The sequence below is a fragment of the Idiotropiscis lumnitzeri genome, chromosome 17 (assembly GCF_059441095.1).
Source record: "Idiotropiscis lumnitzeri isolate Australia: NSW breed Sydney's pygmy pipehorse chromosome 17, RoL_Ilum_1.0, whole genome shotgun sequence".
Classification (NCBI taxonomy): Eukaryota; Metazoa; Chordata; class Actinopteri; order Syngnathiformes; family Syngnathidae; genus Idiotropiscis; species Idiotropiscis lumnitzeri.
Window position 1 is genome coordinate 15,699,448 of NC_142407.1, and position 21,738 is coordinate 15,721,185.

A 21,738-nucleotide genomic window follows, 5' to 3' on the forward strand; every position below is an offset into this window, starting at 1 on the left:
TGGTTGGCAACCCGTTCAGGGTGTCCCCCGCCTACTGCCCGAAGATAGCTGGGATAGGCTCCAGCACCCCCCGCGACCCTAGTGAGGACAAGCGGTACAGATGATGGATGGATGGATGTTTGTCTGCAGCATTTACATTCATCCTATGATTCATGTTTGTATACTGTGTATATATATATATATATTTTTTTTTTTTTTCAGTGTGTCTTGAATTTTAGTCGACTTGTCATTTAACTCTTACATACAATAACATTTTTATGCATACTAACCTGATTAAACACGTCCAGATGGAGACTAAAAACTAAACAGTTCCCTGTCTTGCCATTGTTAACCAAGCCCCAATCAGGAAAGTAAAATCTCGAATGGACTCCAGCAATAATGAGTCTAAAAAGTTATAGTTCCAAAACAGTTGGTCAACTGTAATGCATACAATGCAAGGACGTTTTATTTTTCTACACTTAAATTCAACAATACTGCTTTGGTGTAGCATCTAATACAAATAATCATTTACAATGCAATAGTGGGGCAGAAACTGCACATTACACAACATTATACCGGGAGCGTGATTGTGAAGCCAATATTGGCGTCGTTGTTTGACAAGCCATTGCATTGTCAAACAAAGCAAGCTATTTTCTGTACTTTAGGTTGGTCAACACAGTACACTAATTTGTGTAAAACATTTGGACAGGAAGTTTTGGCCCAATGACAGCGACGAGTATATAAATCAAGTTAATATTGTCGTTACTATTGTTATTATATGCATGGTGTCAAATGTTTTGCTTTGTCTTTTCGCTTCCTTTGTTTTACTTTGTCACCAGCGGAAGTCCCGTGGAGCGCCCCCCAGACGCTTGCGCTCTTGACAGGTTGGTGTGGAGGGAAAAAGATGGCTGCTTCGGCGGCAACGGCGAGTTGTCCCCCTGCCCTGTGTCCCAATTACGCCGTCATTTGCTCCTTTCTAGAGCGCTACGGAGCGCAGCTGGACCTACCGGAGCTCACCTTCCCGCAGCTGGAGCGATACTTGCGAGACACATCTTCAGGTCGGGCTCGGGGAGATAACCAGGGGAGGGGGGGATGAGGCAGGAGGAGAGACTTCATCGCTGCTACCGAGCTAACTGGGCTAGCTACGCTAGCAATGCTGTGTTATTGTGTGCTTCTCTCACCTTTACCTTCCCTCTAATGCACGTTTAACAAAAGCGGGCTCTTACATTTGACATTTTTTGCGTGGTCATATGCGAGGACGTGGCTATTTTGGTGTTAATTGGCCGAATTGACCGCGTGTTTGTGTCACTTTTCACGCTTTTCGCTCCCCCCTCCGCTTTTCAAGCCTTTATTCGCTGCTCCTGAACACAACACAACACAACATACAGCCAACTAGCTCGTCTAACCCCTTTTTCCGTGTTACTGCGGTGACGCTACACGAGGACAGCGTCGTGGACGTTCAAACGCTCTCCCGGAGTGTTTAAATGCCAGCGAAGGAAACTGAAAGGCGTACTTTAATCACTGGTAAAAGACTAAATTAGGTGCCGCTTAGTCTCTCGCCTGGGTGAGTTCCGGTGCGCGCTGTCAAATTAAAAGGAACCGGTGGCGTTTGGCTCGAATACAGTAAAAGTGCTTCCGGTGGAGGAGCTCATTGCGTTGAATTGACGAGGTTTGCGATGGAAGCCTGGCAACGTAAGGGATTTATTTTCAACACGCAATGTAACATAATGGTTTATTTATTAAATTATTTTAAATTTGTCGGTAATATTAACATGTGATATTTGTATTGTTTATTAAAACATGTTCATCGTCCATTCTGTTTTTGTATGTCTTTTAATCACATTACCGCAATTTAAAAAATACATTCTCACATTTCACATTCACAAATAATCAATAGGTATTCGTTATTTTATTTTAACCTTACTGAATTCTTCCCCTGAAAGTAGAGATTCTCAGCAATGTGTGAAATCTGTGTTGTTTTTTAAAATATATATTTGTTGTTTAGTTCCTAAATTGCTAGTTGATCTTCACGTCAAGTTGCTGAGAAAGATCGGGAAGTCTGTATCAGCGGACAGATGGGAAAAGTATCTAGTCAAGGTAAAAAAAAAATAAAATAAAACATTGTTAATTCACTATTAAAATGTGAAACCATAAAAAAATCTAACTGCAAGAAGAACCTCAATTTTTGTTGCCGTTACATTGCAGATATGCCAAGAGTTCAATACGGCATGGGCATGGGAGCTGGAAGAAAAAGGCTACAAGAGCATGACATTGGAGAGCAAGACAGCCATCCTTAAAGTAAAGAATCACTCAAATTGTTCTAATTCCACAAAAATATGTCCAAAGCACATATCGTAACCGTAACGTCAATTAATCCACTCTGTAGTCAAACTGCCGCCATTGTATTGATGCATTAGTTCATATTTTAATAAATCTTTTAGTTATTGTAATTTTGACATAAAAGAAAACCTCTCATAGTGAAACAAAGTTAAAAGCTAAAAACATCTATGCAGCACAAATTTCATTTTAGCCGGCTCTGTAAAGAACACACACACACACACAAAGCCAATGAAAGACGGTGAATGGTGAGGGTGTTAGCTGGAGTTTTGTGGAGACACAATTTCTTGCAACGATGCATAAAAAGTCCAACATGTCATATTTTGCCTGTGTAGTATCTGTGCGAGTGTCAATTTGATGACAACCTGAAGTTCAAGAATGCCATCAATGAGGAGGACCCGGACAAGATGCGCCTGCAGCCCATCGGCCGCGACAAGGACGGCCAGATGTACTGGTTCCAACTGGACCAGGACAACAACGTCCGCCTCTATGTGGAAGAACAGGACGACCTGGATGGAGCCTCGTGGAAATGCATCGTCAGGTACAAAGAAGAGGAGCAGGCGGTGTTTAATTGATGTTGATGGTTTGGTTCTTTCTCAGAGATCGCAACGACTTGGCGCAAGTGGTGGCTCTGCTCAAGACACACATTGATCCCGAGCTCTTGAAGAGAGACGCCCAAATTGAAAAGGATAAAGCAGGTAAACTCTTTTTATTATTTTTTTTTTTATTACAAAAAAAATGCTCTCCATTTTTGCTTTTTTTCAGTTTAGTTTTGAAAATTATGTTTGAGATCATGATTGCTCGATCACTAAATCCGAAAATTGAGATGTTTGCTTGCATAGAAAACTAATTTCTCGGAATCAACTTGAAAACAAATAAAACTGAGGTTTTTATTTCCAGGTGAAGTAAAGAAAGATGAGAGCTCATCAGATGACGACAGCATCGACTCCACAAAGCCGGCCTTCCAGGTGTCACCGAAAACTGAGAGCAATGGAAAATTGGATCACACCGACGAGCTCAAATCGGAGACATCTGAGATCAAATTGTCAGTGAACGGCATAGCAGAAACTATGTCAGAAAAGTCGATGGATCACAGTTTAGTAAATGAAGCCCAGCGCGTTAAAGAAGAGCCGATGGATATGTCGGAAGCCAAGACGGAGACGCAGGGTGGGGACCCTGCTCCTGCTTTGAGGTCCTCCCCTGAGGAGGCCAAGCGGAACAGCGTGGACGAGATCCAGCAGATGAAGAACGAGCAGCAAGCCAAGATCCCTCTGAAGAAGAGAGGCATGAAGTTCACGTCAGTGTCTCAGCTCCTTGACAACTCCAAACCCAACACCACGTCCGAACAGACACACGGTGGCAACGATCACGTCAATGGTGAAGTTCAGCCCACGTCGGAGGTGTGCCTGCAGCCTCGCATGAGTGAAAATGAATCGGCATCCGCAAAGCAACACAAGGAATCTTGTTGTCTGGAGAAGGTCACAGTTACGCCAGTCGACACGGAAAAAAGTGTCGCCGCAGATAACGCGGCAGTGACGGCTTGTTCTAAGGAATCCGATGACAAATTGTCCAATCACAAACGAGACAGGAATTTAAAAGAGCCCAAGCCCGCAGATAAAAACTTGCAATTGTCTATGGAAGAAAACAAGGACATATCAGAAAAAATGGACACGGCTCTAAAGAACAAGGAGAAATCAAATCATGAGGTCACAGCCAAAGACCATAATTCAGAAGATAAAGAAAAAGCAAAAGGAATATCATACCGCGTCGACGCGGCAACTGAAGAAACGAAGAAATCCGAAAAGCACCCCAGTGAGGATGAACTGGGTAAGTCGCAGGCTGCTGAGGAAGAAGAATCCCACAAGAAAAAGGTTGAGTCGCAAAAAGATCATGTGGCGGCGCAAAACTTGACAGTCATTAAAAAGGCAGATAAGGCTGCGAGCCAGAAATCTCAAGAATCGTCCGAGTCATCTGTAATCAAAAAAGTGAACACGGTAGAGTTGTGTGAGGAGATGGCCTCTAGCGAGAATCCCAAAGCCAACGGCGCTTCGGCGACTGACTCCGAAAAGCCAAGAAAGTCGGAAGCCACGAAAGACGACCGGTGTCGTGACGCTGCCAAAACTGACGACTCGACGTCCAACTCTGCAGAAGAACCTGCGAATGCTGCCAAACCTCACCAGGATGAATCACGACAAGGTGACAAACCTAAAATATTTGTACCGAGAACGTCAGAAAATGTAGTCGCTGTAGAACCGGAGCAGCCATCGCCCGAAAACAACAAGGACGACAACACCAAGCCGAGCCTTGAATGTCGCGAGGACGAAAGCCAAAGTGAATCCACGGGAAAGAATCTCTCCAAAAGTGATAAAGCGACAGAAAACGACGAATCCAAAACGATAAAACCCAGTGGCCAAAAAGCAGAAGAGAGTGTCATCAAAACTGTCCCGACTCTAAGCAAAAAAGAGGAAGACAAGTCTGAGGGAGAGGCGGAAATTGGCACCCAAGCGCCGCCAAACGTCGAACTTAAATGTCAAGAAAGCGAAAAGCAATCGACGAGGAATGTGTCTGAGAAAGACACTCCGGATGGATGCGAAACGGTGAAACCAGATGTTCAAAAGGTGAACGAAGAACATTACGTCAAGGCAGCGTCGAAAAGCGTCAATCAGCCGCTCATTGTTGAGGTGACTCAAAGCGAAAACGAGCTAGACAAGTCAAAAAACATTGACCTGAAATGTGAAAAGGATTCTCAACTTCCCAAAAGTGAAAAATCAATTGATCACAAAAGGACAGAAGATTGTGACGACAAAGCTCAACATATCACAAATCTTCAACAGGATTCCAAAACCGAAAAACTCTCTAAATCGATGGGGAAAGATCCTCCTGAGGAATTCAAAACGGCGAAATCCACTGACCAAAACAGGACTGACGAACATGATGACAACGCTCAAGCACAAACCAGGCGAACAGAAGACACGAGTAAAGGCAACGAACCGGTCGCCAGCAAGGCAGCAAAAAGCAAAAATGAAAAAGAATCAAATGAGGAAGTCAACGTGGAAAAACTCTCCGAAACAACCGAGAAAGATGCTGCTGATGAATCTCAAACTCCAAAACTTGGTTTTCAAAAAGTGACAGAAGAGCGTGTTGGCCAAACACTCGCGAAAAAAGAGCAACCGGAAGTCACGAATGAGGCGGCTAAAGGCGAAAACGAGGACACGTCCAAGAGTCCGCCGGATGCCAAGCTTGAATGTCAAAAGGATTTCGAAAGCAATGTGACGACGGAGAAAAGCACTCCTGATGAATCCGAAACATCTAAACCCGATGACCTAAAAGCGACAGAAGAGAGTGGCAGCAAAACTCCAATAAAAAACGAGCAATCACAAGACAAAAGTAAGCTCGACGACTCCAGGAAGGAGGCTAAAAATGGTGAGCCGGACACCGAGCGGAAATGTCAAGAAAGTGAAACGGATCCCGCAGCCGACGAGCTTTGTCTGAAAGATGCTCCTGAAAACATTGAAACAATTCATTTGAAATCCAGTGATCCAAAAAAAGGAGAAGCACGTGACGGCAAGATTCTGGCGGAAATTGAGCCATCCGAAGACAAAAACAAGGCAGCCAAAAGAAAAAACGATCAAAGTGAGTCCGAGAAAGAAGTCGAAACCGGCAGCGCGAAGCGTGAATGTCAGGAAATCGGAAGGGACTCCGCAACGGAAAAAGTCTCCACGAGCAAAAAGGAGCGGGAAAAATCGAGTTCACCGGATGCAAAATATCCACGTGGAAACAATTCCACAGCAGGTCAACTCAGTCCAAAGGAGGCTGACGCAGAGTCCAAAACGCTTCAACCTGAAGACCAAGCCACGGCTGCAAAATATGACGGTGAAGAAGCCGTCACCGACCAGACGGCTGAAAGCAAAAACGAACGAGACAAGTCAAAGAATTTGCCAGACGCGACGTGTCCAAATGAAAACGATTCCACAACAGGTCAACTCAGTCAAAAGGATGCTGACGCAGAGTCCGTAACGCCGCAACCCGAAAACCTACCCAAGCCCGCAGAATGTGACGGCAAAGAAGCGGTCACCGACCCGATGACTAAAAGCAAAAGTGAGGAAGACGAGTCAAAGAATTCGCCGGATGCGACGTGTCCAAGTGAAAACGATTCCACAACTGGTAAACTCAGTCAAAAGGATGCTCCGGAAAACGCAGAGTCCGTAACGCCGCAACCCGAAAACCAACCCGAGGCCGCAGAATGTGACGGCAAAGAAGCGGTCACCGACCAGACGACTAAAAGCAAAAGCGAAGAAGATGAGCCCAAGAACGAGGCGGGAAATGGCAGCTCAGCTCAGCTGGAAAAAAGCGGCGTCCGGAGGAGAGTCAAAACAGCAGCCCACCAACGCTGGATGAAACTTCAGCAGGAGGAGAAGCAAGCTGACTCGGAATCTGACACCAACGTGGGTCGCATGTCTTTGAGGCGCTCGCCCAGGATCTCCCGACCCATGCGAAAGGCGGTGGAGGTCCAAGACAATAAGATCGAGAAGCCTCAAGAGAAAGAAGAAGACGAGGAGGAGGAGGAAGAAGAAGAGGAGGCAAAGGTTGTTGTGAGGAAGCCCAGAGAGAAGAAGGTGGATCAGGATGGGCAGGCCAAACCAAAGGTGACTTTTCCCTCTTAAGTTCCTTTTCCGTTCGGTCTTGATTGTCGTCATACAGAAAAAAACAACGTGAAACTGAAATGTTAAAAAAAATCAATATAAAATGCCCTGAAAGCAATGAACTCGTTGAGCACCGATGACGTGAAATGCCGTCGACGGGAATCCTTCGAAGGAGCGCCGTCAACCTAAACTCACTTTCTCTTTCGCGTCTTTACTGATTGAAGTCATCTTGTGTTCTGGTGTCAAGGGGCGGAAGCGTCGAAAGGCGCGCTGGTCCAACATGCGCACCCGCCACAAAAGGAAAGGCTCAGAGGAAGACGACGACAACAGCGAGGACGAGTCCAGCCAGGCCGAGGAGAGCGAGGAAGAAGAAGACGACAGCGACGAGGACTACAAGGTGGAGCGAGGGCCCAAGAGGCGCCGCCGCAACCGGGAACGGCGCTCCTCCGACTCGTCCACGTCCTCGGACGACCTGCCGCCCAACGACGACCCCTGCAAACATTGCGGGCTTCCCAACCACCCAGAACTGGTGAGTTGACGCACGCGAGCTCCACAAAAGTCGGCATTTTGGTTGTCAACTTGAATAAGTTATTTAATGAAAAGTCAAAATAAATGGCACACATGAACGTCAAATTGTCAAACGCTTAAAATTCTAATATTCAAATGTTTTTTCATTCTGATTTTAATGAGCATTAGAATTACAAAAAAAACATTTGAATGTAAGGAATTTTCAATAAAAAAGTTACATTTTAATGCAATTAATAATTAAAAACAAAATAATATTAAACCTAGTGCAAGTTTACAATTGAATTTCTTTTTTTTTTTTTTTTGTGCAGATCTTGCTCTGCGATTCGTGCGACAGCGGCTACCACACAGCCTGCCTGAGGCCGCCCCTCATGATCATCCCTGACGGAGAGTGGTTCTGTCCGCCCTGCCAACACGTATGTATTAAATGACAAAGAACACTCTGCACTCCGCTTTCTTGTCCCTGTTTTCGCTAAACCGTGACGGTCTGCCTCTTTAGAAAAATTTGTGTGACAAACTGGAAGAACAGCTACTAAACCTCGACGCCGCCTTGAAGAAGAAACAACGGGCAGAGAGAAGGTGATGCCGCCCTCGGCATGCTCGTCGTAAATCAACCTTGAAGCGTCACTGATGCTCTCTTTTGTTTTCCAGAAAAGAGCGTCTAATTTATGTCGGGATCAGCGTGGAAAACATCATCACGCCCTCGGTAAGGACGCAACGTGGACACCAAACTTGGTTTTGTAACCGTGACCTGAATATTTTATTTTATTTTTTTTTAGTCTCAGGCGGTGTTGGAAGAGGAGAAGCAAGAGGTGATTGTGAAGGAGAAGAAGGAGGCCAAGCGGAGTAAGAGCTGGGGGCGACGCTCCACCAGGGCCAAGAAAAACATCAGCTACAGATTCGACGAGTTTGACGAGGCCATCGAGGAGGCCATCGAAGAGGATGTCAAAGAAGCCGAGGGAGGAGGTGAGATTTCAAAGTCCCACGCAGCGAGCGCCCAAAACGTTTCCGGGCAGTGAGCGTTTTCATGACATAATTGGTCACATTGAAATTCCCAATTGCGACGTGGAGGATGGAGTAAGTCATGTGAACGGTGTACAGGAGCCGGTCGTGGCAAAGACATGGCCAACATCACGGGGGGCAGGGGGAAGGACATGGCCACCATCATCCAGTCGGAGGAGGGCAAGGAGAACGGCCGACCGCCTCGGCCTAACGCCGGCCTGCGCAAGAAGAAGCGGCGACGCCTCAACGACCTGGACAGCGACAGCACCGTGGACGATGACGAGAGCGAGGACGAGTTTTGCCTCAGTGAAAGGTAAAGCAAGTGAAATAACAACCCATTTGGAAAATTGAGAGAAACCATTCATGAGGGCGGGGAATGCGTATGTGAACATTTTCTCATCTCTTCTGACAATTTCGAGGCTCTGCTAAGCAGGTGCCTGTTGTAGTACCAAGACTGACCTGTGAGGGGCAGCATGCTGCCAAAATGAAATGCAAAGAACAAGAGCAGTGGTAGAACTGTTATCTTACCAGATAGGGGATAATAGGGCCTTTGCTGACTTTGATTGAGTCAAGGGAATATTCTCAAATTCATTATGCGTGTATGTTTGTTTCGCTCCAGCTCCGAGGAAGACTTTGTGGCGTCCGACAACGAGACAGCAGCAGAGACTGACTCCAACGGGAGCGACGGCGGCAGCTGCGGCAAACGCCACTCGTCCAAGTCCCGCAGCAAGAACTTGCCGAAGCAACGACGCAGCTCCAGAAAGCGGCGGAGACCTAAAGGCTACTCGGATGACGAGGAAGTGGAGACGGACGAGGACGACGAAGAAGAGGAAATGGGTACGAGCAACACAACGTAATCCACATTTGCACCAAAAGATGTACCTTAATTGCTAACTTACAGCACCTCACTAACTAGTTCATTGTTAGTTTGGTAAGGTCGTAACCAGCGGAACCCGTTTTGTAATTAATTTCTGCAGCAAGCCAAGGTTCCAGCGAGTACAGCGACAGTGACCTGGATGTGAGCCGACGGCGCTCGCGGAGAAGTCACAAGGCTCAGGTCAACTACTGCGAGACGTCGGAGTCGGAAGGATCGCAAGCCGGAACAAATCGGGAGAAAACCAAACCCAGACGATGCCTGAACAGCTCGGAAAGCGAAGGTAAAAGGAAAAAAAAAAACAACATTCATCCAAATGTTACTTTGTCCTGACACTCTTCCTGTCTTTTGTCTTCCAGGGAGCTTCTCCAGAGATTCCGAAGACGGTTCCAGGGATCGGCCGTCCAAACGCCGTGTTTACTCATCGGAAGAAGATGGGGAAAAGAAGTCATCAAAGCAGCATCGCCGTCATCTGGCCCTGAAACGCCGGCGAGCGTCGGAAGAGGAAGAAGACTCGGACGATGACTCGGAGGAATCATCCGAGGAGGACAGGCCCGTCCGTAAACGGGTCAACCGCATCGACTCCGACGATGATGAAGAGGAGGAGGTGAAACCAAAGGAGAAGAAGGCCACAGAGGACAAGACAGTCGAGGAGAAGACTTCCGAGGAGAAGTCCACCGAGGAAGCGAAGGGAACCAATCCATTGGACTGCAACAACGGACAGCCCGCCAAGGAGGACGAAGACGAAGACGACCTGCTGGGTGTCACGGACCTCGTGGACTACGTCTGCAATAACGAACAATTGTAAAAAAAAAAAAAAGGTGTACGATTTCATTTTTTGTGCTATTGTATTTTTATATTCCTCTTATTATTATTGTACCCTCTTCATGTCGTGTAAAAACAAAAAGGTCCCGCTCACCTCTTCTCCACATGGTCCCGTGTCTCCCATTTCCAGTTGTCATTCCTTGAGGAAAAGGTGAAAAAAAACACTACTCCCTAGTTTTTATACGCTAATATTAAAAAGGTGTCATGCATATATGTGAAGGTGTGAATGTAAACATGCTGATATTAAATAATAGATGACTGTTTTTTTTTGTATATTGTATACAAAATCATTTTAACTGCCAGCTGTCGTCTGTGTATTTTTTTTTTTTTTACATTTGGAGAGTAAAATAATCTCAAGAATGCTCTCTAAGTCTTCTCATAGTTCTTTTTCAATATCAATTTTTTTTTATAACGTGGAACCTCGGGAGTTGAGCAAATTATTTTCCCTTAAAGAAATCAGGTTAAGTCCTCCAAAGTTGTTTTTATCCCAGCCGTCTTGACAAAATGTGCTAGCAGCTAACGTTAGCACTTGTATCTGGACTTTTTTGTTGTTGTTTTAAAACCTATTCTTAGCATCTGTAACCTGGAAGTCTTTTTTTCCCCCAAAATGACAGTAGTGAGCTAATTTTCAACTTATGCAAGCAGCTAATATTTGCGTTCGGATAAGACTTTCAATAAATATCCTGTAGTCATTTTAAGACTTTCTTTTAATCAACACCCCAGAAGTCTGTTTTTTTAGATATATATAAATATTTCTCATATACTCAAGAAGTCTTTTTAATTTGTATTCTTCCTGTTGGAAAAAAAATCACGATGTCTTCATCTGTTAGCCAGTTGCTGGCTAGCACTAGAAGCTAATGATAGTGCTGAAATCCAAGAGTTTTTCAGACTTTCTTGTAATTTCTACACTAGAAGATCGTGTCAATTCCCTAAAAAGTCTGCCCCGTCACCTAACTAAATGATGTCACCAAAGGCTAGCAAGTTGGCGGCTAATGCTAGCAACTAACTGAATCAAAAACGTTTTCATGACTTGCCCCACAACAGACAGTTTCTATTCTCGTGTGCTTTAAAATATAATAACTGTCACCTAGATGTGTTTTTATAGGTAGCAATGTGTATGTAGGTATGTAATGTGGAAGTATATGGGTCATATGAACTTAACAGACATCCCGATAAGGTTAGTTTCAAGCTCTATTTTCATCGCTGGTACCCTTCAGACGTGGCATCATGCCCAAAAAAGCCAAAGAAAAAGATTTTGAGTTTGAGATCTGAATTGCAATGTTTGCGTGTGTGGTGTTCAACTTCTGGGGTTCCAATTGTATTTACGTGCGAAAGAAAATATTTTCTTTGTACAAACATTTAAAGAAGTAACCGGCTCCATTTTGTTTTGTATTGTCTTCCTGTTTAATGTTTTTTTTTTTTTTTTTTTTTAAATGTATAAATAAGAGTACCTCGTTTTCAAATTTCATGGCGGGCCGGATGAAAATGCACTTGAGGGGTCCGTATGCAGCCAAAGGGCCACGATGGTCTTCGCCTCTACTATTTATCATCACTACTTGCTGAGTAAAAGGAGAAAAAAAAGGAAAATATATTGGTGGTTTTGACTGTTGTGCGGTTCGAGTAAGCAGAGGCTGCATGGAAACAGATGATGAAAAAAGACAAATTGCCATTGAGTGGAATTTCCCCCCCCTATTACCTCATCATGAATGTGGGAGGAACCAGCCCCCCCCAGGCACCGAAATCCTTCTGTATAGAACCAGCTGACCCATTTTTGTTAACTGTTATTTCTGATGATCTTGTACATTTGTCATAATAAAAGTGCTTCTAAGCCTGACCCGCCCCCATTCACACATTATTTCTAAAAATATTTGATGGAAAAATATTATATACCGCCTTGGTAGAGGGCTGTGCTCCAATGTGCGTTGTTGTCAAGGCGTTAAATGTTCCGAGTGTCATCGACGGGTGCGACCGGTACAAAGGTCGCGTTGCGTAACAGCGTCAGATGCTGTGGAGGCAGAGGACATTTTACTACCTTTTACTTTCTGTCCAACAGCACACACAAAAACCACTCACCATAAAACATTCTTAATTGCAATTTTCTCAACAAACGTAAGGTTTAAAGTCAACGTTGCAAAGAAATTGCGACTGAGCACGACGCTAACATGAAGAGAAGCTGACATGATTAACGAAGTGACCGTCTTCCAGAAGTAAAACATTCACAGTCATAGACGCACAACGAGGGCAGACAACCGAACATATGCTTCACAGTGTCGGCATGTTGAGCAGTGAAAAATACGAACACAACTAAAAGGAACTGATGGAAGCAATTATTCAAAACCAACCATGACAGGAAAAAAAACATTTTAACTGGAATATTCCAAATGTGCATTTGTCGGAAAAATCACGATAAGCCAAATTCAGAAATCACGATAAACTGCGTATTACCATCTCCGATAAAGAAAACATTTTTTAAACTATACCACGGCCAACAGTTTAGGTTCCAGTACGGCAAACTACAAATCTAATTTTGTGTAGCCAAGCCAACAAGCAAAGTGCCATGAGAAGGCCAGAAATGTTATCACGACGACTACCGTATCTTATTGACCAAAATACAACAACGACAAGAGAGCTGTCGCCCTCCATTTTGTACCTGCTACTCCCAAGTACCTAAAAACACACACTTGCATATTGAAATGTGCTGTTCAAACCTGCCGTACGACAAAGCGCTAACATTTGACTAGTGTGATTTGTGCTTGGGAGCGCTGATGATGCCACGGCCTGCCGCATTCGTCCCGGAGAGGAACGGGAGGATTTTCTCGAAGAACAGGATGCAGCTGGCAACACCTGAGGGTGACAACAGAATTCTTAAGTAGCTAAACAGTGAACGAACAAACAAACAAATGAGTTGTTAATTAAGCATACCGAAGGCGGGACCCAGCCAGAAAATGAAGATGTACTCCAGGTAGGTGTGGCCACTGCAGCGGAAGTTGATGGAGAAGGCCAGAACGGGGTTAAACACCGCCCCCGAAATGCTTCCACCTCAAAATGAAAATCGAGGACGTTGTTGTTAATACACTGCAAGAACTGGGCTAAAAGAAACATAAAAAAATTAGGATTATACGATGATACAATAGGAAATTTTGACTCTGCAAGATTTCTTTTAAAAAAAACGAAGATCGTGTGAGCATAACATAATTTGAGATTTTTTTTTTCTTGAGCTTTTAAAGATTTTTTTATGAAAAAAAAATGCTGAAAGAGAATAGGAATTGTTTTTGGCCTTGATTTGCCCCGTTTAATCATGGTTAGACTTTGTTTGCAGTGTGTACATTACTACTGTATAGTTTTAGCTGTTGCCAAGTTTGTCGTCACGCTTTCTTTTTTACAAGGAATTAATTATGAGTTTTTGCAGTATGAGTAGTTGCTTTCCTTGATAACATTTGGGAAATGTCCTTGATTAAAGTTGACTTAATCATGTTTTAAGGTGGAGGATTTATATAAAGGTAGTGCATATATGCCATCGTGTAGGACCGATAAGCAATTACAAACTTGTACATATAAAATAAACTGAACTAAAAAATGGCAACATTACGAATTAAAGAGCAAAACGCGCAAGCACGGCAGCTCTGCGCGTGACGTCACCAAACTCACCAGCGTAAACCAGCGCGGTGATGAGCGCTGCAAAGACGTGGACGCGCAGTTTGTGGTCCACCTTATGAATATGAAGGACAGCCGCCTGGATAGCGAAAGCGCAGGCGAGCTCCACGGCGGCGGCTTCCAGCACGGTGCCGCCGAGCGGGTCGAAACACCTGAAGCCGAAGCGCCGGTGGCGGACGTGGTGCTCCGCCAGCCCCAAGGACCACATGGAGGCGGCGGCGTAACGCGCCACTAATGCGGCGCCGAACTGGCCTGCGACGAACGCAAACGCCGCGCCGACTCGGCAGGTCCCCCGGCAAACGCGCTCCACGACAGCGCAGGGGTTACACGAAGCTTCGCGGAAGGTGAGCAAGTGGACGACCGTGACGGCGTAGCACAGCGTCAGACCGAACGGCGGCTGCGGCTGCCCCGAGTTCCCCAGCAGCTTGAGTTCGTGTGTGCAGCAGCAGAGTTGGAAGGTGGACGCCGCTTCCAACACCAGAGCTCCGGCGGTTCCCCGGAGGTATCGAGCGGCCGCACGGCGGACCAGCTCGCTGAGGAGCACCGCGGCTGCCGACGCCGCCACGGAGACCCACACGTCGTCCATCCCCGGCGACTGAGGTCAGCTCATCGGCTCGTTCGAATAGTCGCGTAGCACCTGGCAGGACGAAGTATAAAGTACTTCCAACTCCTCCTCCCACATGGCAAACTTACGCCCCGTCCCGCCACTGCACGTTCACATGTGCCGGGAAGTATGGGGCGCAGACTTTCAAAATAAAAGAATGTCGTTTAACTTCAATTACAGTGGAATTAATGTAAAGTCAGCAAATATGACGTATATTTGAATTCAAGGACTGTTCGAATGGCTTTCTTTGATCCTTGAATATGATCCAAACGGTGACATCTTTTTTTCTTAGAAACAATTTTCAAAACACATTTAATTCTGCCACCAAGCACCACACCTCAACAGTGTTGGTTTGCAAGGCCCAGTGGTAACTTGAGCAGAGTGTTTTGTTCTGAGATGAACGTAGAAAAAATGTGTTGCACATGAAAGTTCAATTGTACCTAAATAAAAAGTGAAATAATTGATACAAATGTACTAAAAAGCTAAACACAACTGAACTGTCCTTAGCCAGTGATTGTTTTGCATACCACCAGAGGGAGCCTGCGTACCACGTTTGAGAACTCAGCTATGCCAGTGAGTGTCGTGACAGGACAAAAGTTGGGAAATGGTGCCATAGGGCATCCTTCAGGATTACAGGCATGGGTTGCAACAGAATTGGACAAAAGCACAGGGTGAATAAATATTTACTTGCAAATGTTGAAAGGAAGTTGCATTATTTGTTGCGGAAAACTTGGAACGTGATCATTCTAATTGTTATTGAGACTAGCTACATTTTTTAAATATTCCCACAGGACTGCCTGAGTCTAACCAAAGTCTCCATCTATAATTTATGCATGTCATCCACTTGAAAAGATAAACACTTTGCCTTAAATAGACACTTATCAGTATACACACACATATTAAATACATTTCAGATTTTTTTTTTCGTTTTCGGGAATCAACGTCTTGGCCATTCATTTTGGAAAGGAAAAACGTTTTTTTAGGGAAGTTATCGTTACTATTACGTTCATATGACTAATACCTCCTGCACAGGGGTGGCATTTGTAAAGCTGATGTTGTTTACATTGGTAGGACGAGCAAAAGGCCGTAAAATAGTAATAAATGTATTACAATTCTGTTGTAGTACCCATACCTTTACAATGGCTGACACCACCAGCAAATGTGAGGAAATCAACTAATAAACGGATGGTCCTTCACTGCATCACCAGGTCGTCACCTCAGAAACGACAAAACAAATTCCCATTCTAGTTTCAGAATAAAATGACTTTTATGGTGAAACGTATGACCGTGTAGCCGACGAAGCTTTTTCTACTTCCGGTTTTGTGTTACCTCCGTTACCTTGACACAACATCGTCCGGCTGCACTTCAGTGGACTTGTCGGACACCGAACCGAGGAAGAGGAGCCAACCGATTGGAAGGTAGAAAAACCTGAATTATTTTAATTTTCTATTAAATTGCCCTTATTGGATAATTCTCCATTCATCGTCACCAAACCTCATTATGAAAGTTTGTCATTTTGAAAAGAAAGGTGTCTCTGCCTCAAACTAACAAGCATCCAAGCGCAACAAATTAAAATATGTGTTACGAGCATTGTGAAATTAATTCGGCTTAGACATATGACAGAAATTCAAAGGAGAGAGTAGATGGGCTCGCCAAATGGAGATATTTGACTACCAGCATGTTCCCCGGACGCCGTTTTAGTGGAGCAATAAAGTGACGCAAAATTGAACGGAATTTGGCTTCTTGGTTTTTCAACAACTTTCTCTACAGTGTTGTCATACTGTACATTTTACAACATTTTGCACACTCTACAAGAGGCAAAAGTACCATTGTGCCGCTCCATGGGACTAATCTTATCTTATCTATGACTTGAAGACATCAGTTTTACATCTGCTATAAAAAGTGTTTACACTGCAGAGACTGTTTAGAAAGGGGAAGGTACAGCTACAGGTATTATCATCCACTTTTTTAGATGCATTTCTCCAAACACACAATTTTAAATTGATCCTAGGTGGTCTGTCGCATGCTTCGGTCAGAAATACCCAAAGATCACAAATTCGAGCCAATTTTATTTCTTGCCATGGTAAAATGTGTTTGTTTTAATGGCAGATTTGTAGTCAATGATGAGCGCAGGTTTTGTAAAATCTTCTGATTCAGATATTTGGCTGGATAAAATTCAGATAACAAAATTAATCGTCCAATTTTAAAAGAGCTAAATTAGCGAGCCCTACTAAAAAGTCCATTTTCCCTACCGCATCTCCTTTCAGGTTTTGCTGTCTTATTATTTTCTGATCAAGATGGCCACGGCGTAAGAAGTTTGCTGAGCCCCATGGCGCCCACGTTGCGCAGCGAGCATCGACCTTTGACATCATGTCTGCTGGGCTTGTACGGTTGCCGGTGGCGACGGCAGCAAGGGAGCTCGATGCGGCCCGGCCACTGCTGCTGCGGAAAGGTCAGCGGACCAACGCCTCGCTTCCATCCTGTGCCTTGATGAGCCCATCGATGTGAACTCGCCGCTACTTTCTGCCTGTACAGTGGGAAGGCGCCAGCTTGGGCGTGTTGGTGACGACTTTCTGCCTGACGCTGCTCTTCCTCTACTTCTGGACGCAAGCCAAGAATGACTACAATGACTTTGACTGGTGGGTTTGCGGAAACAGCGGCGCATGCGCACGTGCCGTCCACTTCCTGTTGGCCAAAATGAAGGCGCGTGTACTTGCTTAGGTTTAACTACGGCAACTTGGGCTTCTGGTGGGCGTGGTCGCTGGTGCTGCTGGTCATCACTGCCGTGTTCTTCTCCTACATGGCTGTGCTCATGGTGAGACGCTGACATGTTGTCTTCGTTTTAGTAGAGCCCAACCGAGATGGACTTTTTTGGAAATTCAGCAGAATAAATGCCTGAATTTGAAACCCTACCTTTAAACCCTAACCCATATTTGAAACGCTAACCTGAGTTCAAGTCACTAATTTAAAGCCCTAACCGTAATTTGAAAGCCAACTTCGAAACCCTTATCCTGGCTTGAAACCCTACTTTCAACCTGAAGACAAAGGCCTGAATCTGTTTGCGTTTTTACAAAATGTTGTTCCAACCCTTTGCAGTTGCTGGCCGTGTGTCTGCTGTCACAGGGGCAAAGACTGTCTTTGCACTGGAGTCACAAGGTACGCCTCCAACACAACCGCTCACCTCGAATCAGGACAGTGTAATATGAGATTGCAACATTTCGTTATCAGTCCACGTGAGGAAAGACCTCAAAACCCTCGAGAGGGTGAGAGAGCGAGGCGGGGAGGGAGGGAGAGAGCGAGCGAGCGAGACGCCGGCAAGGAAACTTCAAGTGTTTCCCGTTTCGAGTCGGCATCTCCCCAATGAAGCGCTTTTTTGTTGAACCGTTCAAGCGAACCTTTGACCTGCTGAAAAACGTATCCAGACTGAAGGCTTGCATGCTCCAAGCACACTCGGAGGAACCTTATCCGTGCTTTTATCTCCAGTAGACGTGATTATTGTTTCGGTCTTCTGACTGGACTCCCTCAAAAGAGCATCAAACAGCCGCAGCTCATTCACAACGCTACAGCTGGAGTTCTGACCAGAGAGCAAAAAGCTTTACTCGGGCTCCCAATTAACTGGAGAATCGATTTTAAAATTCTGCAACTGGACAAAAAAATCACTGACTGGTGGAATTTATTCAAGAAATGATTCAATACAAACATAATTCAGGGCTCGATCCCTCTACGTGTACCTAATGTTGTGTCCTCTCTGCGTTCAGATTGGCGTGATGCTGACCTTGACGTTCGCCATCGCCGCCATCGCCGTCATGTCCGACTTGTGGGTTCTCCAATGGGTCACGGTGCAGCTTTCCTTGCAGGTGAGCCCCTCGTCGCCCACGTCACGTATGGCTCGTCTTCATCTCTTTCTGCCACCAGGTCACTGCGCCGTACCTTCATGTTGGCGCGGTCTCGCTGATGACGGCGCTGGCTTGGCCCGTGGCGTTGCACTTTTTCAGCAAGCTCAAGTTAAGTGAGTTGTGACTGGAAACATATCGGGGAGGGGGTGAGTAAGTGATAAAGTGTTTGAACCATTTCGAAAGGAATTGTCAAGATGAGATGCGCTACCGTCAACTTGGACGTTAAGATTGATGATGGAATTTGTAGACAAATTGTTGGAGACGGTGTGGAAAGAAAGGCGACCACGCGCTCATATTCTGGCACTGCCCAACGCTGCTTGCTTATTGGGCACGTGTTAAGAGTAAAAAAAGTGTTCTTGTTCTGGGAATCAAATTGTTTTTCATCTTTCATGCTAAAGGAGGTATTTGTTTATGTAATTGACAGTTAGGCGGTACTTAATTTTGGTGGTGTATCTGAGTGCCCTGTTGGTCCTCTACTTGGTGCCTCTCGGTATGTATTCGCCATGTATCAGAAATCGGGGGACCCTTGGCCCTCCGCCGACTCTCTTCGGTCACCGAGGAGCCCCCATGGTGAGCGTGGACCTTGACAAATTTGACAAATGCACGGCAGGCTGTCTTTAGCCCGCCGTTGCTAGTTTGACCTCCACTGACATGAACGTTTGTGTGGATATGTTCTTACGTTCAGATGGCTCCGGAAAACACGTTGATGGCTTTCGAGAAGGCGGTGGAGGCAGGATGTGACGGTCTGGAGACGGACGTCACCATCAGGTCAGATTTGGACTACAATTTTGAGGGAAAAGTATGTGTTGGAAAATGATGTTTTTTTTTTTTGTTTTTTTAAAGAAAAACAGCAGTCATGATATAATAAAACACAATGTCAAAAAATAAATAAATTGGCAACAAAACTCATTCCATGGCTGATGGTTACTGATCTTAGAAGAGACTGCCTTCTTGTATTTATCATGTGGAATACTGCCCCCTGGTGGCCAAAACATTCAGAAGGCGAAGCAAAATGTCAATAATGAGCGCTGAAGCATGAAATCATGATTCACAAATGATTAACATTTTTTATATTCTCATGACATATTTCATTTTTTTAAAATTATTTTCTTATTACCGTGAACCCTCGCTTACACATAGCTCAGCATTTGCAAATTCATCAATCTTGGATGGAACCGACCTTCCGTTATTGGCTGATAAACTCGCCTCTTGGCAACTGGCAACTTTCGGCCAACTAACCTCAGACATCCGTTACTCGCAGATTTCTGGGTATTTGTGGCAGGGCCTGGTCGCTATCCCCCACCAATAGTAGGCGCTCACTGTTCCCAATGAATCCAACTCCAGAGCTCCGTTTTGTGTGTCTCAGTTATGACGGCGTTCCGTTCCTAATGCACGACCGCTCGTTGCGGCGGACCACCAACATTGACGAGGTGTTTCCCGATCATGACGACCGGCAGTCCGGCATGTTTACATGGCCGGAACTGAGAAGACTCAACGCGGGCGGCTGGTTCCTTTCTGTGAGTTGTCATCAATCGAAAACGATGCATCTCCACCATGTGCATCATAAAGTTCCAATCAGGACCTTTCCTCACCGATCACAATTGACAAGTTTATTTGTCAAAAGCAGGGAACGTTAAGATAGCGAATACTCAATTTATTTATTTATTTTTTCAAACAGACAGACCCGTATGGCACGGCGGCCTCGCTGGGCGTGGAGGATCGCCAGCGGGCGGCAGAGCAGCCCGTCTGCAAGCTGCTGGAATTCCTGGAGCTGGCGGCCCGCTACAACAAGCTGGTCATCTTTGACCTCTACCGGCCCCCCCACGGACACCCGTTCAACAATTCGTGGATCCAACGTACGCTGGAAGTCATCCGGAATGAGTCGACTATCAAGCCCTCGCAGGTGACATGCCCGATAAATTGTGTTCCCATAGCAACATTGAAATATTCTTGTCTTCTAATTGTAGTAATAAAAGACTATCACCATATAAATGAAAGATGTCTGTGGAGGGAAACGATCAGTCAATGGCATGAACATACCTCCTTCTAATTTCATTTTTTTGGTTGTACACGTGTCCATTTGTCTACTGAGCAGGTGCTGTGGTTGAACCCCGAGGATCGTGATTTAGTACAGCAACAGGAAGGGGACTTTCAGCAGACGTCAGGTTCAGTGAACTCCATAGCTCGTCTCCAGAGTCAGCACATCAACAGGCTCAACTTGCACTACACCTCCATGTCGGTCCAGCTTATCAGGTGTGTGTGTTGTGATTTTTTATTTTTTTTAATACTTGTATTCTTATTCTTATTCTTATTTTGTGCACGCAGTCACTATGCCGCCACCAACATCACCACCAACTTGTACGTGATCAGTGAGGCGTGGCTCTACTCGCTGGCCTGGTGCACGGGAGCCCACTCGGTCACCACCAACGCCCCGCATATTCTTAAGGCCATGAAGCAGCCCCTCTTCCTCATGGTTGGTCTTGTTCACCAATTTTGACTTTGTTTCACAGAAAATAATTTCCAAGGATGTTTTATTTGCCATACTCAGTTACAGGGGAGGCCTTTATTTCAAAAAGTTTGGGGAGAAAATATGAAAGTATATTATTCAACATTGCAGACCTAGACATACTCGGGTGTGATTTGTATACGATATATTTCTTTATAGCATGAAATTGAATAGGAAATGAGTGGGCAGAACTAAATCAATAAATTGCAATAAATAAATGGGACTCACGATTGACGTTTCTAACGTTTAACTCACTGTCCTGTGGATGTGTTAGACTCCCGATGAATACAAGACCATGTGGCTCGTCACTGACGTGCTGTCACTGCTGCTGGTCGCAACCATCTTCACCTTGAACAGGTAAAATAGTCCTAATTTGCAACTTATTTTAAAATATTCACACAGTTTATGTTGCGTTTGCGGAAAGACGGAGAGCAAGAAAACTGGCGGACCTGAGTGACCTCTCAGGACTCTCGGTCACACCGGAAGGAGACAAATACATTCAGTTCAAATCAGGTGCGTCATATTTTCCGCCACACGACGTCTCTCTGGTCATAACGCTGGTAGCGTTGCTGTGGAAGACGTTTATTCGTACGTACGCTGTGTGAATGTTACAGAGCGGAGTGACATTTGGTCCGTGTCCAGCGCCGCAACTCCACCAGCGGGGCAAAAGCACGACCTGGCAACCCGACCTGAGCTGGTTACTTAAGATGGCTCAAATTCCACTTTTCTTTTCGCTTTGTTGAGCGTTATTTCATTATTTAATAAGAACTGACTTTCTATGTTTGTAGGAAAACACAATTTTCCACCCAATAGTTGTTTGCTTGTTTTAACTCTCACATTAAACTTAAATGTCTTTTTCTGTTTTGAGAAACAGGAGTGAAAGTAACTGCAAC

The 21,738-nt window shown here is 45.1% G+C and overlaps 3 protein-coding genes across 4 annotated transcripts; 2 read left to right on the forward strand and 1 right to left on the reverse strand.

The window, feature by feature from the left end:
* The first annotated feature begins 877 nt into the window (after positions 1-877).
* rsf1b.1 (remodeling and spacing factor 1b, tandem duplicate 1) lies at positions 878-12,019 on the forward strand. 2 transcript variants are annotated; one of them, XM_088279358.1, is made up of 15 exons: positions 878-1,037; positions 1,985-2,076; positions 2,185-2,277; positions 2,652-2,857; positions 2,917-3,014; positions 3,217-6,962; positions 7,207-7,488; positions 7,796-7,900; positions 7,984-8,063; positions 8,136-8,190; positions 8,264-8,450; positions 8,586-8,799; positions 9,106-9,323; positions 9,464-9,643; positions 9,720-12,019. In XM_088279358.1, exons 1-15 carry the CDS (start codon positions 884-886, stop codon positions 10,166-10,168), a joined length of 6,159 nt encoding a protein of 2,052 aa, XP_088135484.1. In that variant the 5' UTR covers positions 878-883; the 3' UTR covers positions 10,169-12,019. The 2 variants fall into 2 exon arrangements, with proteins under 2 accessions (XP_088135484.1, XP_088135485.1); XM_088279359.1 differs by lacking the exon at positions 878-1,037 and adding an exon at positions 1,048-1,671.
* A 185-nt stretch (positions 12,020-12,204) lies between these two features.
* On the reverse strand, positions 12,205-14,554 carry LOC148320559 (aquaporin-11-like). Its single transcript, XM_088279360.1, has 3 exons — positions 13,834-14,554; positions 13,108-13,224; positions 12,205-13,029 (listed from the first exon to the last, which is right to left on the reverse strand). Exons 1-3 carry the CDS (start codon positions 14,423-14,425, stop codon positions 12,923-12,925), a joined length of 816 nt encoding a protein of 271 aa, XP_088135486.1. The 5' UTR covers positions 14,426-14,554; the 3' UTR covers positions 12,205-12,922.
* A 1,219-nt stretch (positions 14,555-15,773) lies between these two features.
* gdpd4b (glycerophosphodiester phosphodiesterase domain containing 4b) lies at positions 15,774-21,232 on the forward strand. Its single transcript, XM_088278924.1, has 14 exons — positions 15,774-15,861; positions 16,711-16,895; positions 16,979-17,082; positions 17,165-17,258; positions 17,540-17,599; positions 18,202-18,300; positions 18,359-18,452; positions 18,764-18,909; positions 19,025-19,107; positions 19,706-19,856; positions 20,018-20,242; positions 20,435-20,592; positions 20,665-20,812; positions 21,120-21,232. Exons 2-14 carry the CDS (start codon positions 16,773-16,775, stop codon positions 21,204-21,206), a joined length of 1,572 nt encoding a protein of 523 aa, XP_088135050.1. The 5' UTR covers positions 15,774-15,861; positions 16,711-16,772; the 3' UTR covers positions 21,207-21,232.
* The last annotated feature ends 506 nt before the right edge of the window (positions 21,233-21,738 follow it).

What these genes read in the sequence shown, in the direction of transcription:
- rsf1b.1 (XM_088279358.1), top strand. Translation starts at nt 884, where the DNA reads ATGGCTGCTTCGGCGGCAACGGCGAGTTGTCCCCCTGCCCTGTGTCCC. An exon ending in AATTGAAAAGGATAAAGCAG is followed by an intron (nt 3,015 to 3,216) that starts GTAAACTCTTTT and finishes TTTTATTTCCAG; the next exon opens with GTGAAGTAAAGAAAGATGAG. An exon ending in TTCCCAACCACCCAGAACTG is followed by an intron (nt 7,489 to 7,795) that starts GTGAGTTGACGC and finishes TTTTTTGTGCAG; the next exon opens with ATCTTGCTCTGCGATTCGTG.
- gdpd4b (XM_088278924.1), top strand. Translation starts at nt 16,773, where the DNA reads ATGGCGCCCACGTTGCGCAGCGAGCATCGACCTTTGACATCATGTCTG. An exon ending in CCTACATGGCTGTGCTCATG is followed by an intron (nt 17,259 to 17,539) that starts GTGAGACGCTGA and finishes AACCCTTTGCAG; the next exon opens with TTGCTGGCCGTGTGTCTGCT. An exon ending in ATGTCGGTCCAGCTTATCAG is followed by an intron (nt 20,593 to 20,664) that starts GTGTGTGTGTTG and finishes TTGTGCACGCAG; the next exon opens with TCACTATGCCGCCACCAACA.
- LOC148320559 (XM_088279360.1), bottom strand. Translation starts at nt 14,425, where the DNA reads ATGGACGACGTGTGGGTCTCCGTGGCGGCGTCGGCAGCCGCGGTGCTC. An exon ending in CACCGCGCTGGTTTACGCTG is followed by an intron (nt 13,225 to 13,833) that starts GTGAGTTTGGTG and finishes TTTCATTTTGAG; the next exon opens with GTGGAAGCATTTCGGGGGCG. An exon ending in CTGGCTGGGTCCCGCCTTCG is followed by an intron (nt 13,030 to 13,107) that starts GTATGCTTAATT and finishes TGTCACCCTCAG; the next exon opens with GTGTTGCCAGCTGCATCCTG.